At 42.6% G+C, this 15,300-nt stretch overlaps 1 protein-coding gene across 1 annotated transcript in view; it reads right to left on the reverse strand.

The window, feature by feature from the left end:
* The window catches only part of DOCK5 (dedicator of cytokinesis 5), a 210,948-nt gene that overhangs the window by 94,726 nt on the left and 100,922 nt on the right, over positions 1-15,300 (reverse strand). The window contains exons 7-11 of the mRNA XM_057548308.1: positions 11,884-12,019; positions 10,602-10,759; positions 9,012-9,093; positions 6,055-6,184; positions 3,403-3,475 (exon numbers count right to left, since the gene is read on the reverse strand). Coding sequence (XP_057404291.1) covers positions 3,403-3,475; positions 6,055-6,184; positions 9,012-9,093; positions 10,602-10,759; positions 11,884-12,019 — 579 coding nt within the window. The remainder of the gene's footprint in view (positions 1-3,402; positions 3,476-6,054; positions 6,185-9,011; positions 9,094-10,601; positions 10,760-11,883; positions 12,020-15,300) is intronic.

The raw sequence follows: 15,300 nt of genomic DNA on the forward strand, positions 1-15,300 counted from the left end.
GGAATGGAATGGTAGAAGGACGGAGGAAGGGGCAGGAAGACCCAGCCTCCAGTTCTGGCTCTACTTGCCAAGTGAGCTCTGCTAGCGTCTCCCCTCTGGACCTCAGTTTCCTCATCTGTAAGGATATGGGTCAGGATCACATGCCTTGAAGGCCCACATCTAGTGACAACACTCAATGTACAAGAGCGGTATGTACGCAGCGGCTTCGGGATGGTGTTCGTAGAACCCCACGTGATGAAGAACTATGTTTAGGGTTGCAATGGCACAGCCACCAGCAAATAAGAGCCACTTTAAAGATCACATCAGGCTGAGGCTCGTACAGGGGGATCAAAGAGCCAAACACAGCCCCCATTCTATGGAAAGCACAAGTGCTATCAATAACTACATATCAGCCTGGAGCGGGACAATGGTGGCCGGTCTTCTCTGCTGTGGTTTTGTTCTCTTGCCCACGACACACAGGCCAGCTTTCTCTGCAGGGTTCAGACCTGTACCCTGACAATAGGGGGGAAGCATTCTGCAATATGTTCCTGAAAAGTGGGATTGTGACAGTCTGAGTTGTTTTCAAATGACTCCCTCTTAGACTAGCAGGATACACGCATAAAACTCTCCCAATATAATAATCACTATAAAGCTTTTGAGGTAAGTTATGAAAGCATTTGCCATAAATCTTAGGAGTTCAATGCCAGAGGCTGTGATTTGCATCGTGAAAGCTGTACAGTGGCTGTTGGCCACACAGTGAGTGGTAATCAAATTAGGGCTGGACTCCTTGGAGACTCAAAGCTTGTATTATTATACGGTGGAGACAGTCTGAAAGCTCACTGTTTCAGCACGGCCGCTAGGTAAGAGCTGGTTCAGAAAGTAAGCGGGGAGGCACATAACCAAAGAAGAAACCCACCTCAGAAAGTGAGACAAATACAGAGAAACACATTTGAGATAACTCATATCCATAATGCGGCTCCTATTTTATATATATTTATAATATTATTTGTATGGAGTAGAATAAATTTCATATCCATGAATGCTGCCCCGATAATTCATATATATTGAAACATATATAATATTATATATATTATTATATAATATTTCATATAACTCCCACATCCATGAATGCTGCTCCTAGTACATATATACATATAAAATATACATATATTATACATATATACATAGTACATAATTATAATATATGTATATATAATAGAAACAACATTCATGGATATGAAAATTATTTATATTTATCACAAGTATATTTATATTTTATGTATTTACATATTCACATTTATGCTATGTATTTTATTTAATATTTATTATATTTACATAAGATATTGTAATATAGTTGGTTTAATATATGAAATCATTTAATTTAATGCATTAAAATAAAATTATATATTTTAATATATTATATGTACTAATTTAATATATCACACTTATTTAATATACTTAAATATACATATTTACATTGGGAGCAGCATTCATGAATTTGAAAGTTGTGTCATAATTCACACTAGCACTAAGCTACATAAAATATTTACCTCACCATATTCTTGGAGGGTCAGTGTATAGGTGGTAGGATACTAGATAAGCACATATTTTAAAAATTATTAATAGCAGCTTCTGGATGAGAAGGGAAGTACTACTTAGCACAAACTATTTATACTATTATATTTAGAAACTTATCCAAAAGTGCTGGACTTTAAAATGAAAGAAAAGGATTTTTATATTTTAAATAAAATTACATATAATAGCTATTTATTGTAGAAAGAATAGTAAGCAGAGTTAAACCAAAAGAGGGGCAAAATCACCTAGAGTTACACCAACAGAAATAATCACTGTTAATTATGGAGTATATTCTTTGAAATTTCTAAATTTTAAGGTTTTTAATGCATTGTAACAATTTATATTCTTATAAGTAGCATTTATACCCACTGAACGCTGGATACCATATATTTTTAAAACTTCGTCAACCCCAGAACTAAACCTCATTGTTTCATTTGCCTTTCATTGAGTCTCAATGAATTTATAGGCCATTTCTTTGCATGTGTATGTTTCCTTCTTACTTCCTTATGAACTTGTATTAATTCTTTATAATTTAGAAATATTTATTCTTTTTCACAGACATTGCAAAGATATTATTAAATTTTTTCTATGTATAAGTTGTCTAAACTTTCTGTGAGGCTAAACCTATCAATTTTTCTTCTTTAGTCGAATCTTTGGTGTCTGACTCAGAAAGGCCTCCGACACATCACATCGTATAAAACTTTTGTTTTCCTATAGTACTTTAAGATTTTTGGCTCTTACACTTACATGTGTTATCATCTGGAATTTACAGTGGTATAAGTTGGGAGATGAGGATCTAACTTATGTTTCTTAAATGGTTAGCTAATTTTCTCAAACACTATCTTTTGCATAGTTTATCTTCTCCACTGATTTCAAAATTAATATTTTAAAATAATTTTAAAAATATATAACCATATTACTTATTACTAATAAAATCACATATTAACTCAAATATCCTTGGGCTGGTTTCTGGAATTCTCGGTTTGTCATCTTGATCTGTTGTGGTGGCCGCATATTGGCCGCGATAATCATTTTTTCTCACTGCCACGACTGCCCTGTTAGGAGTCAGATCCAGCAACGTCCCAGCCACCCGTGCGAGGTAAGTGGCGCGTGCTTGCTAGAGCATGAGCCAGTCACGATGTTCACACGTGCGCTCCTTCAGCGTTACGGGGATAGAGAGTAGCTCTCCGACATCCCCCAGGGGCCCACCCAGGGCTCCAGCTCCTGAGACTCAGAATGGGGAGCTGAGTGCAGCTCTGCGGGGCAAGCTTCCATGCATTCCCAGGCTGGCTTTCCTCCGCTTGCAGGAAAACAAGGATTAGTCTACCCTTCACTCTCGCATCTCCTGAACCTTTGTTACTCAGAGTGTGAGCCCCAGACCTGCAGTAGCAGCATCACCTAGAAGCTTGTCAGATGCAGACTCCAGACCCACCAGATCGTGTTTTGCATCCTAACAAGATCCCAGGTGATTCATGTGCAGGTTGCAGTCTGAGAAGCCCCGTGCTATTCTGCTTGATTCCTCGTCCTCTGTGATACCTGTTCCATAGGACAAAGTACAGGTAAACTTTGGCATTTCTGGCATTTAAATGGCACCATAATCTGGTAGGTTCGCCCCTTATGTTCCTTTGGTCATTTCCGTAGAATCAGGAAAGTTCAGTTACCCTCTTAACAGAGTGCAATAGGAGGGACTTTGAACAAAGTCTTCTGTTGGCTCCGCTCTGACAATCTTCCCGCTTAAGAGCTTTCCTTTTCTAACTGGGCAAAAGGTTCCTAGCACCTGGTTCTAACACACCATCCAAAGGCCTAATCCAGGTCTCAAGTCACCTGGGATAATGCCCAAGTACTTACTGCTGAAAGGGAATAAAATGCTGCTTTTCTTCATCATCCACCTTCCCGTGTATGATATCGGTAATATCCATCACTAGGAAAAAGACAAAACTTAATTAAAGAAACTAATTGCTTCAGGTCTCCGTGAGGAACTATGGAAAATTACAGTATCAGCAAACATAGAACCCTGGAGGAAGAAAGAGAGAGAGAGCGAGCAGGGACATTTCTTTTATTTATTTGCCAGTGATGACTCCCAATGTCCCCAGCCTAGCAGAAGATCAATTCATCAGGGGCTCAGGCAGGGGCTTGGGTATTCTTGGATCAACCCTGCAGACTACCTCCTTTAAAAAAATTCTACTAGACCAAGTTGGTGAATTCTTGAGTCACATGACACTGACACTTTTTAGTAAGCCTGCGTTCCAAGACCCAGAGAACACTATTTTTTTTTTTGGCAAGAGTGTCAATAGAATAAAAGACCTGGGAGAGGAACTCAAGACTTGCAGTGGTCCACTGTCACTCTGATTTGACATTTTCTCACCTGGTTTCCACATAAATGAAGGGCTGCCAGGGTACCAACAGCACAGACTAGAAGACCATATAGTGATTCGGTCTTTGATGCCCGGTAAGAGCTATTAAGGAAGCGCTGTTGTAACCCTACTGTATGGATTGTCTTATTTATACAAATATTAATATTAGCCCTACTTTAAGAGATGAGGAAACTGACTACAGGAAAGGTAGGTGATTTCCCCTAGGTCAGAGGTTTAAGTGGTAAAGCCAGGGTAGGAACCCAACAGTGATTACAGGGCCAAACCATTTAACCTAACTATGCCTGCTGCCCAGAGAACTAATAAGCGGGCCATTCACTCTACAGCTGCTGAGGTTAGGCAGGGGCCATGGCAAGAAGCCATCCCTTGGTTAATAAATTACAATCTAGCCATAAAACACACACTAATGATCCACACCACAGGTAATCCGTTTGGCGATTAAAAGAAATACTGAGATACGAGACAATAATCATAAGAAAAACTAAAGAAAAGGGAGAAAATGCTTTCTCAAATCAACCTGAACACATAGTGCATAAGGCTTGGGAATGAATAAGGTTAGTGAAAGGAAGTTGTAGAAAGCAGGGCATGACATCAACTTGCTATCAGCCCTTAATAGACCCCTGAAAACAATGCATGCATGCGCACACGCGCACGCACACGCGCACGCACGCGTGCGCGCACACACACACACACACACACACACTGGAGAATTTGTATTTGAACCCCCAAATAGGCAGTTCATTTGTGAATGACATCATCTAGTTACTCCTAACTTCTGCTGATGTTTGGCATCAAGGCTCCAAGTAAATTAATCTCCACGCCCTGAATGAACACACACACACCCTGAAATGGAAGAGCAAATAAAAGCCTTGAGCTCGGATGTTTGAATCTCTATGGCCCAGTTTGAAAGACAATGACCTTGAATATTCCTTAAATCTTTTATGAAAGAATAGACTGCCGTACAGATGGCTAAGCAGTCCTGGGCCAGGGTTCCTTGCCTTTTCTGGGCTTTTATTTTAATTCACTATCAGGAAGTAGTGCTGTCCCCTCTAGACAGAGCCTGGCCAACCTTGAGAGCAGGTGCAGTGCAAGGCCGTTCAAGGGATGCACGATGCACACAGCCTCCCGGGATACAGAGGCCGCCTCACCAGCCACGTAACCCACAGGTCAACCCTGACAACGTGCAGTTTCTGGGCCCTCGTTCCAGGGGCAGAACTGATGGCTTTCAAAACTACTTAGTGACCAAAATGTTGGTGCAAGACCAAAAATATATTTCCTCCATTTAACAAACTACAGAAGAAAATGGAGGGCCTCCTGGAAGGTTATGGAGTTTGATTTAAGCCAAGGACCCTCTTTGAAAGCAATGTTGCCTTGGGAGAGCCAATTTCCTAGACATACAAACCACTTTCCCAGTAGAATTTTATTCAATTAAAATCAATACGCAGCCGCAGTCAGGGAAGATTACAACAGTCACACAGAGGCTTTACTGAGAGGGCCCTGCTGTGTACAAGACACAGTGCTGGGCAGTGAGGGAGAAACAAAGGAGGGGCATCTAGGTGAGGACACAGAACCCACAAAAAGCTACCTGGCAGTTCCAGGCAGTAAACGCGGTGTGTCTGATGTTAACACTAACAACCAAATTCATCTTGCACCGTCTCTGGGTCTCCTCTCTCCTTCCTCCCTCTTCTCCTTCTTTTAATTTTTTTTTTTTTTTTATTGTGGAAAAATATACATAACATGAAATTTGCCATTTTTACCATTTTTAAATGTACAGCTCAAAGTGGCATTAAAAACATTCACATTGGGCTTCCCTGGTGGCGCAGTGGTTGAGAATCCGCCTGCCAATGCAGGGGACACGGGCTGCTTAAGGCTGAATGACATTCCACTGTATGGAAAGACCATTTTGTCTATCCATTCATCCGTCAACAGATACCTGGGTTGCTTTGGCTACTGTGAACAACGCTGTGGTAAACATGGGTGTGACAATATCTCTTTGAGACCCTGCTTTTAATTCGTTTGGGGATACGGAAGCAGGATTGCTGGATCCTAATCTGATTTTTTGAGGCCCCACCATACTGTTTTCCCAGTGGCCATACCATTTTACATCCATCTCGGGTTCTTTCCGTACCTGCTACTCCAAAGGGTCTTCGGAGCCCACATGTGTGCTTTTTGCCCTCCTTCAGCTCCATGTGGCCAACCCGGACAATCTGGCACACGAGGCTGATGCGGGGCCGGATGAGGTCTGTGCTGCTGAGGTCCTACAGGGGCGGAGAGAACAGGAAAGGAGGTCACACTCCATCACCCTGTCACGCTCATTTCTCTTTTCTCTTCACTCTACAATAAAACACCGTTCAGAGCATACTTCCTAATGCTGAAATATCAGAAGGGCTCCTCTCTTCCCCCACCCACCCAAGAACCATCATAGCATCAGAGAAAAATGACTGTATTCAAAAAAAGAATTTTTAAAAATTCCCCAGCTCCTACTTCAAATTTATAAATCAGATCGTATTCAATCTCAAGTCTCCAGTTTACACAGGGTATTTAAAAATGGGGTCCCTTGTCATTGCTACTTTATATCCTGGCCAGGGCATATCTGAGCACCAGACGCGTTTCATTGTCAAATGAAATTAAAACTTACAAGACATTGACATTTACTGGGTATCTACACATGCTGGTGATATTTCATTTCACCTTCCAAATAATCCTGTGAGGCAACTATAACACAGAAATTTACATGCACGGCTTTCTGTAATTATTCATCTGTTTTATGAGGGATATCCATCGAGAGCTTCTGGGTGTGTGTTGACTAATGAGAAATGCGTAGATGAAATGTCTCTGTCTTTTTGTGGCTCATGCTCTATGCTTGTTTGTATTGCTAAGGATGGGTGAGTAAACCCACAAAAGAGCTCACATATCTCATTTGCTTTAATATCAGAAATGATTTAACTGTATCTCAAATTCTTTTCATGAAACGGCTATCCAAGGCCCCTTTACTGAATCAAGAATTACTTTTTAAACAATCAATCCATATCTATCCACTATAATCAAATTAACTCAGGTCTCCAAGATAGGAATATATACCGATGATGATATTAACCTTGAATTTCTACTCTAGGTTTTGTGAGGCTTCTGTTAATAGAAAGATAAAGACTAAGTGACTGGTTACATAAAGTGGGGCACACTGATATTATTCAATTATATGCAATCATTTATAAATGAAGTTTCTGTAGAATGTTCAATGACCAAAGAAATCAGTCACCGCATTTTATTTAACTGAAAAAGTTGGACATGAAATTTGCATATAGGAAGGGCCTAATTGGTGGGGGGAGGAGGGGAGGGGGTGAATTGCAGCTATTCTGAAATGGTATTGATTAGAAGATGGACCAATGATTCAACAACACCTTTTTAAATGTGTTTTGTTTTTGTTTTTGTTTTTAATAATGTACGCATTGACTGATAAATGCCTTTTGATTTCAGGGGAAAAAAACCTCACATATCTTAGAATTGAGGAAATACTCTGTATGTTGGGGAGAGGTTTTGGGAAGAGTTCTAAGCTCTTTTTTGTCGATGTTTACTAGGTGGTGAAGATGTGGATGGGTCATGGCAGGGATAGTAATAGACCACTTTTGTCATAGGGGTAGGAGGTTAATAGATGGAATGAATAATAAGCAGGAGGGAAGGCAGGAAGGAAGGCAGGCAGGCAGAAAGGAGGGAAGCAGTGGACCAACGTTCCTTCCTATCACTTCCTCTGGTGCTTTACCTTAGACTCTGTTTTCCTTACTGTAAGAGTGGTAAGAGAATAAGCAGACAAAATATGGGTGTGGCTTAAGGGAAAAAGGGAGAAAAGGAAGCCAGTATCTCTTTTAGGCTTAATGGGAGCTGGAAAACCTGCCCACCAAGGCTGTTCAGAGCAGGTGGCAGCAGCTCCAGGGCATTTCAAGCACTGATGTCAAAAAAAAAGGGAGAGAATCCCAAGAAAGTTCCTAGCCCACGAAAAAGAGAGTCACCAGGCCCCAAGCTCTCGCCTAATACATTTCCTGGCTCTTGATCCATTTACAGCAGCACACCTCCTGCCTCGGGGACGTGGAGAAAAAGAGGGAAAAGTCCATTAAAATATGAGCCAACAATATCCCAATGATCTGTACTGTTCTAGGGTGTGACGGCTTAGGAGTGAATATGATTTGAACCTAATACATTTTTAGAGGGTGTCAAATTCAGAACCAGGCAGATCCATCGCCTGACCCTAAACATGGTCCTAAAGTAAATCGCTTGAGGAAATTGGATCCCAAAGATGACAGGTGGGGAATTTTGAAGTGTGTCCATATTTCATTGGAGATCAAAGAAGCCTAACTAAAAGAATTGTGGGCTGACTCACATGATAACTTCTTTTTGAAAGGGCTATTTTATCTTGAAGATTATGAGTTTGGAGGAACTAAGGTGATTGGCAGTGGAAAGAATCAGAACATGTGAAATTCCTTAAAAATTTATTGACTTAAATAACTTTGTCTGTGTTACACATAATTTAAAAAAAAAAAAAAAACCCTTTACACTTTGGAAAAAAAAAAAAAAAATGAGCCAACAGAAAAGTCTAGTCCGGTCTTTGCCCCAACTGTAACCTGGCTCTGGAAGGTTACCCCCTTTATCTGCACAGCTCACGCCCTCATCAACTGGAAGTTCTTGCTCAAAGGCTCCTGCTCATCAAGGTCTGCCCTGACCCACCTATTTAAGACAGCAACCCTCCCCCAGCCCAGAAACTCCCAATCCCCCCAAAGCACTCACGACCTCTAACATTCTGTACAAGTCCTCATCTATCTGATTACTGTTTATTGCTGACTTCCCCATTAGGACAAAAAGCTCCTTGAGAACCAGGACATTATCTGATGTGTTCACTGATGTATCTCAAATGCCTGGCCTCTGACAGGTGCTCAATAAATATTTGGTGAATAAATGAGTGGGTCACTCCGGCTAGAGGGATTATGATGATTGTTATTTTCATGTGTTCATTTTTTAATTTTCCATATACTTGTCACGTGCACCTGTGAATATCGCAAACAAAGGAAAGGGTTAAACATAGGTAGCACTTACAGTAAAGACCGCTTGAAGGTTGTTGAGCTTCTCGATTTCCTTGGGCATTCCATTGCTGCCCCAACGAATTAGGTAGTTTTCACTGATAAAGGGAAAAAAAATATTCTCAATGAGCACCTAACTGGGGAGGAAGCTGCTCTCAGTATAGACTTAATAGGGTTGAAAGGTGGCCCAGAAGAGCCCAGTGAAGCTCACCAGGCAGGTCTGAGACCACACCAATGACCACCCTCTGGTCTCCTGGCTGCAGCCTGGCTCTCCGAGGCACACCCAGTACAGCCCCATGACAAGCACTGCTCAAGACGGGCACAGACACAGTAGATTCTACCAGATTCTATCTGGGGTCTATCTTCCATCTCAAACCCTTTGTATAAAAGTTTCAGTTTTGCTGAATCAGGAATATAATTTTATAAGAATCATTCCAAGTCCATCCCCTGGAATCCACAGCACCACACAGCAACAAGCTTTCTATTTTAGATACAAACAATTTTGGGGCTTCCCTCGTGGTGCAGTGTTAAGAATCCGCCTGCCAAAGCAGGGGACACGGGTTTGAGCCCTGGTCCGGGAAGATCCCACATGCCGCGGAGCAACTAAGCCCATGAGCCACAGCTACTGAGCCTGCGCTCTAGAGCCCATGGTCCACAACTACTGAGCCCACGTGCCACAGCTACTGAAGCCTGGGTGCCTAGAGCCCATGCTCCGCAACAAGAGAAGCCACCACAACGAGAAGCCCGTGCACCGCAACGAAGAGTAGCCCCCGCTCGCCACAACTAGAGAAAACCCGTGCGCAGCAACGAAGACCCAATGCAGCCAAAAATAAATAAATAAATAAATAAATTATTTTTAAAATTTGTTTAAAAAAATAATAAATCATTTGTCAGTAATTACTTTTAACCATCTTCTCAAGAATAAACCTGTTTTCTTAGCTGCTCAGCGGCAGCATGACTGTAGGGTTGAACAAAGCCTATAATCATCCGCTAAAGTCTTTAATTTAGAGCAGTATTGGGTTCACAGCAAAGTTGAGCCGAAGGTACAGATTTCCCCTAGGCCCCCCTCCATGCCCAGCCCCCCCCTTTATCAACAACCCCCAGCAGAATGGTACAATCATTGTTATAATCACTGAACCTACACTGAGAGGTCATTATTACCCCGAGTCTACAGTTTACATTAGGGGTCACTCTTAGTGTTGGACATTCTATGTGTTTGGAAAAATGTGTAATGACACACAGCCACCATGACAGTATCACAGAGGATGGTTTCACTGCCCTAAAATTCTCAGTGCTCTGCTGAGTCATCCCTCCCTCACCCCTCTCTTACACTCCTTTGAATTCTCTGCTCCTGTCACCATGTTCGGATGAGTTTTCTGTGATTTCTAAGACCCAGGGAGTACACAAACTGTTACTACTGCACTGTTTCAGCAGCTATTCAGAATGGCTTAGCGACCCAAAGGGTTTTATTTTCTACTGCCTAGAAATCCTCCCCTTCTTCTCCATCTTCCCCTCTCAAACCCAGCAAAGAAATCCTCAGGGAGGAGATAGGTGAAGGCTGGGTATTTTTGCAAGGTTGACAGAAGATGACCTGGGTCTCTACTACCTTATGAATGTGGACTGGTCCGGGTCATAGAGGGCCATGAACAACTCTGCGTCTTCCCCAATGTTGCAGACAAAGTTCTTGAAGTTCACATAGAGGCCGTAGGTATGCACGGCACTGAAGATGGACTGGCCCCGCAAGTCCAGGTTCTGCAGAATTGACTGAACACAGAGGACAAGATAGAAAAGCATCAGCAAGTGGGAAACACTAGCGAAGACTCTGGCCTGCAAACAGGAGCCAAATATAATTACCACCCGAGAGAAGCACTTACTGAGAAGAAAGTGTGTGTAAGTGGAGAAGTGATCAAGTGAGAAAAATAGAACCATTATTATTTAGATGATCAAGGCGGTCCTGTGAAGCACCTTGAACCCAAGTAATTCAATAAATGCTGTCTAAAGAGCATATATCTAAGGTTTATGGTAACTCAGGGTTTTAGTAGCTTTAAGAAGTTCTCATCTCTCACGACAGTTTCTGGCTAAACCTCAAAAGCATAAACATCATGATTCATTATCATTCTTTTGGGGAATAACTCTCATTGCAAATAAAAGATTCCACTGGACAGGTCCACCTTCAGGCATGATTAGCCATTAGATCCAGAAACACAATGAAATGTTATTACAACTGTGCTGAAGAAATAAAACCTACAAACTAAACGAAATAAACAGAAACCTCTACTCATTAGAACAGAAAGACTGGAAGAATATATACCTAAACATCAGTATGTTTGGGCAGTCATAATATAGGTGACTTTTTTCTTTTTCTCTTTTTCTATACCTTTTGAAATTTTTATTTATTGTCCAATTACTATTTTTAAAATCTTTCAAACACTTTATTTGTAAATATTATTTTATTTATTTTGGAAATCATGATCTATGTACTAAATACAGAAGTTTACAGAGTCAAGAGGCTTTTCTCCCACCCAGTTCTCCTTCTCAGAGACATCCATTAATTGTCAGTTTCTTGTCTATCACTACAGAGTTAGTCTGCACACAGGCAAGCACAGATGTATGTATATTCTTTTTTGAAACACAAATAATAGTCTTTTATACACAATGTTCTGCATCTTGCTCTTTTCTGCTTAATATATTATCTTTGCAATCTTCCCAGGTCAGAATATACAAAACTGCCTTGTTCTTTTTGTAATATTTTGCTTCTAAAATGAGGAAATGAATGATTTTCTAAACAACATTTCCACCTCTGTTGTCTTAACTCCCTTTCCTTCATTAAAAACAAAAGCAAAAATGGAACCTCTGTGGCCAAAGTCTGCACATTTGAGGAAGCTCACCTTCTCTTCTTGGATCTTTTCCTCAATCCTCTTCGAGGCCACTTCATGGGCCTTGAAGAGGGCGATGGTGCTGGTTTCATCTGGGTCCAAGATGTTCCCGTTGTCATCTCGCACGACCAGATCCAACCCCAGCATTCTAGAAAGAAAGAAATGGTCAGTTGGTTCTCCTCATCAGGAGCAGACCCTTTCCTGAAGAGTCTTCACGGAAGAACCCAGAGGATCCAGCTGAAAGGCTGGGTGCCAGACAAGTCAAGATAAAAAGAGTTCACTGGCTTTTCTCCTTTCAATTTTTGCTTCCTTTCCATACAACAACAATGCTAAAAAACTTATGAAAATGTTACCCAAACTCATATAATATGCAAAGTAATTTGGTCTGCAGAACCTCAAAAGGAAAGGCAAAATGGGCGCTAATTCTAACCAAAATCGTCTGACCAATGCTTCTTTCCCCTAATCATCTGTAGTTTGCTATAGGAACTATGAAAGACGAATGCTCAGATATTGGGGAGCTTGCCCTGATTTCCTTAAAAGCACAGGCCTGGGGGACAGTGCTTAATTCAAGACTGTTTTTTGCTTGTTTGTTTTTTAAATTTATTTATTTAATTTATTTATTATTTCTGGCTGCTTTGGGTCTTCGTTGCTATGCGCCGTCTTCCTCTAGTTGCGGCGAGCAGGGCGGCTACTCTTTGTTGTGGTGCACGGGCTTCTCATTGCGGTGGCTTCTCTTGTTGCGAGCACAAGCTCTAGGTGCACGGGCTTCAGTAGTTGTGACTCACGGGCTCAGTAGTTGTGGCTTGTGGGCTCTAGAGCACAGGCTCAGCACTTGTGACGCACAGACTTAGTTGCTCCGCAGCATGTGGGATCTTCCTGGACCAGGGCTCGAACCCGTGTCCCCTGCATTGGCAGGCAGATTCTTAACCACTGCGCCACCAGGGAAGCCCTTTTCAAGACCATTTTAAAGGAGATCAAGGGAGTTCCTTGGTGGCCTAGTGGTTAGGATTCAGGGCTTCCACTGCTGTGGCCTGGGTTCAATCCCCGGTCGGAGAGCTGAGATCTCACAAGACACACGGCGCGGCCAAAAACAACAACAGCAACAAAAGGAATCAAAGAAGTTAAGTCCTGGCTGTTGGTATCACAAAATCTATCTCAGAGAATGGGCTCTGGTGTCAGCTGGACCAAGATTTGCATCCTGGTTTTAATACTTGCTAGCAAGATGACTTTGGTCATCTACTTAATTTTGCAAGGGCCTGGTTTCCTCATCTGTAAATTATTCCCTACCCTTCAGGGCTGTTGTGCGAATGTAGTGAGATAACGCATATAAAGCACACGGTACAATATCTAGCATATAATAGGCTCTCAATGAACGTTAGCTCCTACTGGCGCAAGCAAACCCCTGGCTGTGTTAAGACGGAGCTCTGGGGCTTCCCTGGTGGCGCAGTGGTTGAGAGTCTGCCTGCTGATGCAGGGGACACGGGTTCGGGCCCTGGTCTGGGAGGATCCCGCATGCCGTGGAGCGGCTGGGCCCGTGAGCCACAACTGCTGAGCCTGCGCGTCTGGAGCCTGTGCCCCGCAACGGGAGGGGCCGCGATGGTGAGGGGCCCGCGCGCCGCGATGAGGAGCGGTCCCCGCACCGCGATGAGGAGTGGCCCCCGCTTGCCGCAACTGGAGAGAGCCCTCGCATGAACCGAGGACCCAACACAGCCAAAAATAAATAAATAAATAAATAAAGTAGCTATAAAATTAAAACAAACAAACAAAACAAAACAAAAAAAAAAAACAATTAGCCTTTGTATTAAAAAAAAAAAAAAAAAAAAAAAAAAAAAAGACGGAGCTCTGGGCGCTGCACGGCAATAGTAAGGGCCATACGGTCCCTGCGTGGCACCAGCCCAGCAAGGCTTTTCGTGCCTGATGTGCACACAGAAGCAGAAAAAACTGTGCTTAGTTCTAAGAAGTTGGGGACTGTGGTGGAAACAGGATACTGCGATCTGAACGCCCAGTTCGTTCCAGGCACTAGCAGTTTAGGAGTGAGGATGTCCAAAGGGCAAGAAAGCACAGGGATAACGGTGGCACGCGCCAAGTCTTCGGGAAGAAAGCAAAAATGCCTAATTTCCCTCCTCCCTGTTTTATAGCATCTCCATCAACTGACTCAATCTGGCAGGTCCCTTGCCATGGCAGCCAGATCCACAGGCCGCCCAGACTATGAGCAACGGGCCTTGCTGGCTGCTCAGAGGCTGGATCACGGATGTACTGACGGAGCCGCTTAATTTCTTGAGCTGCTTCCAAGGGCTGAAATGAAAAGGCCAGCCTGGTCTGCTGTTTGTAGGACGTTACCATCCTTTGCCAGAGACCAGAGGCCTCCAGGCTGATGCCACAGTGTGCCAAGACCCAAGAACACAGAGGCAGCATATGTGCCAGGAGGGAGCTGCTTTATCCCATCTTAGCTGTTTTTTAAGAGTCTCCCCAGGACTATATGACCAGCAGTGCAGCTCCTGCGGTTATAGTCCTATGAACAGACAAGGGCGGAGCAACTAAGCCCGTGCGCCGCAACTACTGAGCCTGCGCTCTAGAGCCCGCGAGCCACAACTACTGAAGCCCACGTGCCGCAACTACTGAGTTCACGTGCTTAGAGCCCGTGCTCTGCTACAAGAGAAGCCACCGCAATGAGAAGCCCGCAAGCTGCAACGAAGAGTAGCCCCCACTCGCTGCAACTAGAGAAAGCCCGCGTGCAGCAATGAAGACCCAACGCAGCCAAGAAAAAAAAAAAAACAAAACTAAATGTCAAACGAATCATCAACAAAAACTGAGAAACGAACCCAGTGTTTTAAAAAGAGCTGGTCAGGAAGGATGAATCATCCCAGGTCACCATCAATTTTGATGAATCGACTGAATTTTTCGTCTTCCAAAGGGCAGTAACATCTGGAACCTACACATCTGACCGAGCCAATCAGAAGATGAACGATGTGATTGACTCTTTAGAGGTTACTGAAGACAGGCTAAAAACATGCTTTACTATTCTGGCAAATCTGGTTTTTACACAATGTAAGCAATGGTCCCACTTAGGGGAAGACAGAAAAAAAGAGACAGAATGAGTCTGATGCTGATTTAAAATCCTCTGTTAGAAGAAAGATAGCAGGGAGGGAGAGATAAATTAGGAGTTTGGGATTAACAGATACACACTACTATATATAAAATAGATAAACAACAAGGACCTGATGTATAGCACAGGGAAATCTACTCAATATTCTTTAATAACCTAAATGGGAAAAGAATCTGAAAAAGAATAGATACATGTATAACTGAATCACTTTGCTGTACACCTGAAACTAACACAACATTGTAAAGCAACTATACTCCAGTATAAAATAAAAACTAAAAAAAAAGGAATAAAGATAGAGATAGTCCCAGGTCCCCGAAATTGTC

This window comes from Balaenoptera acutorostrata, chromosome 6 (genome assembly GCF_949987535.1).
Source record: "Balaenoptera acutorostrata chromosome 6, mBalAcu1.1, whole genome shotgun sequence".
Lineage (NCBI taxonomy): Eukaryota > Metazoa > Chordata > Mammalia > Artiodactyla > Balaenopteridae > Balaenoptera > Balaenoptera acutorostrata.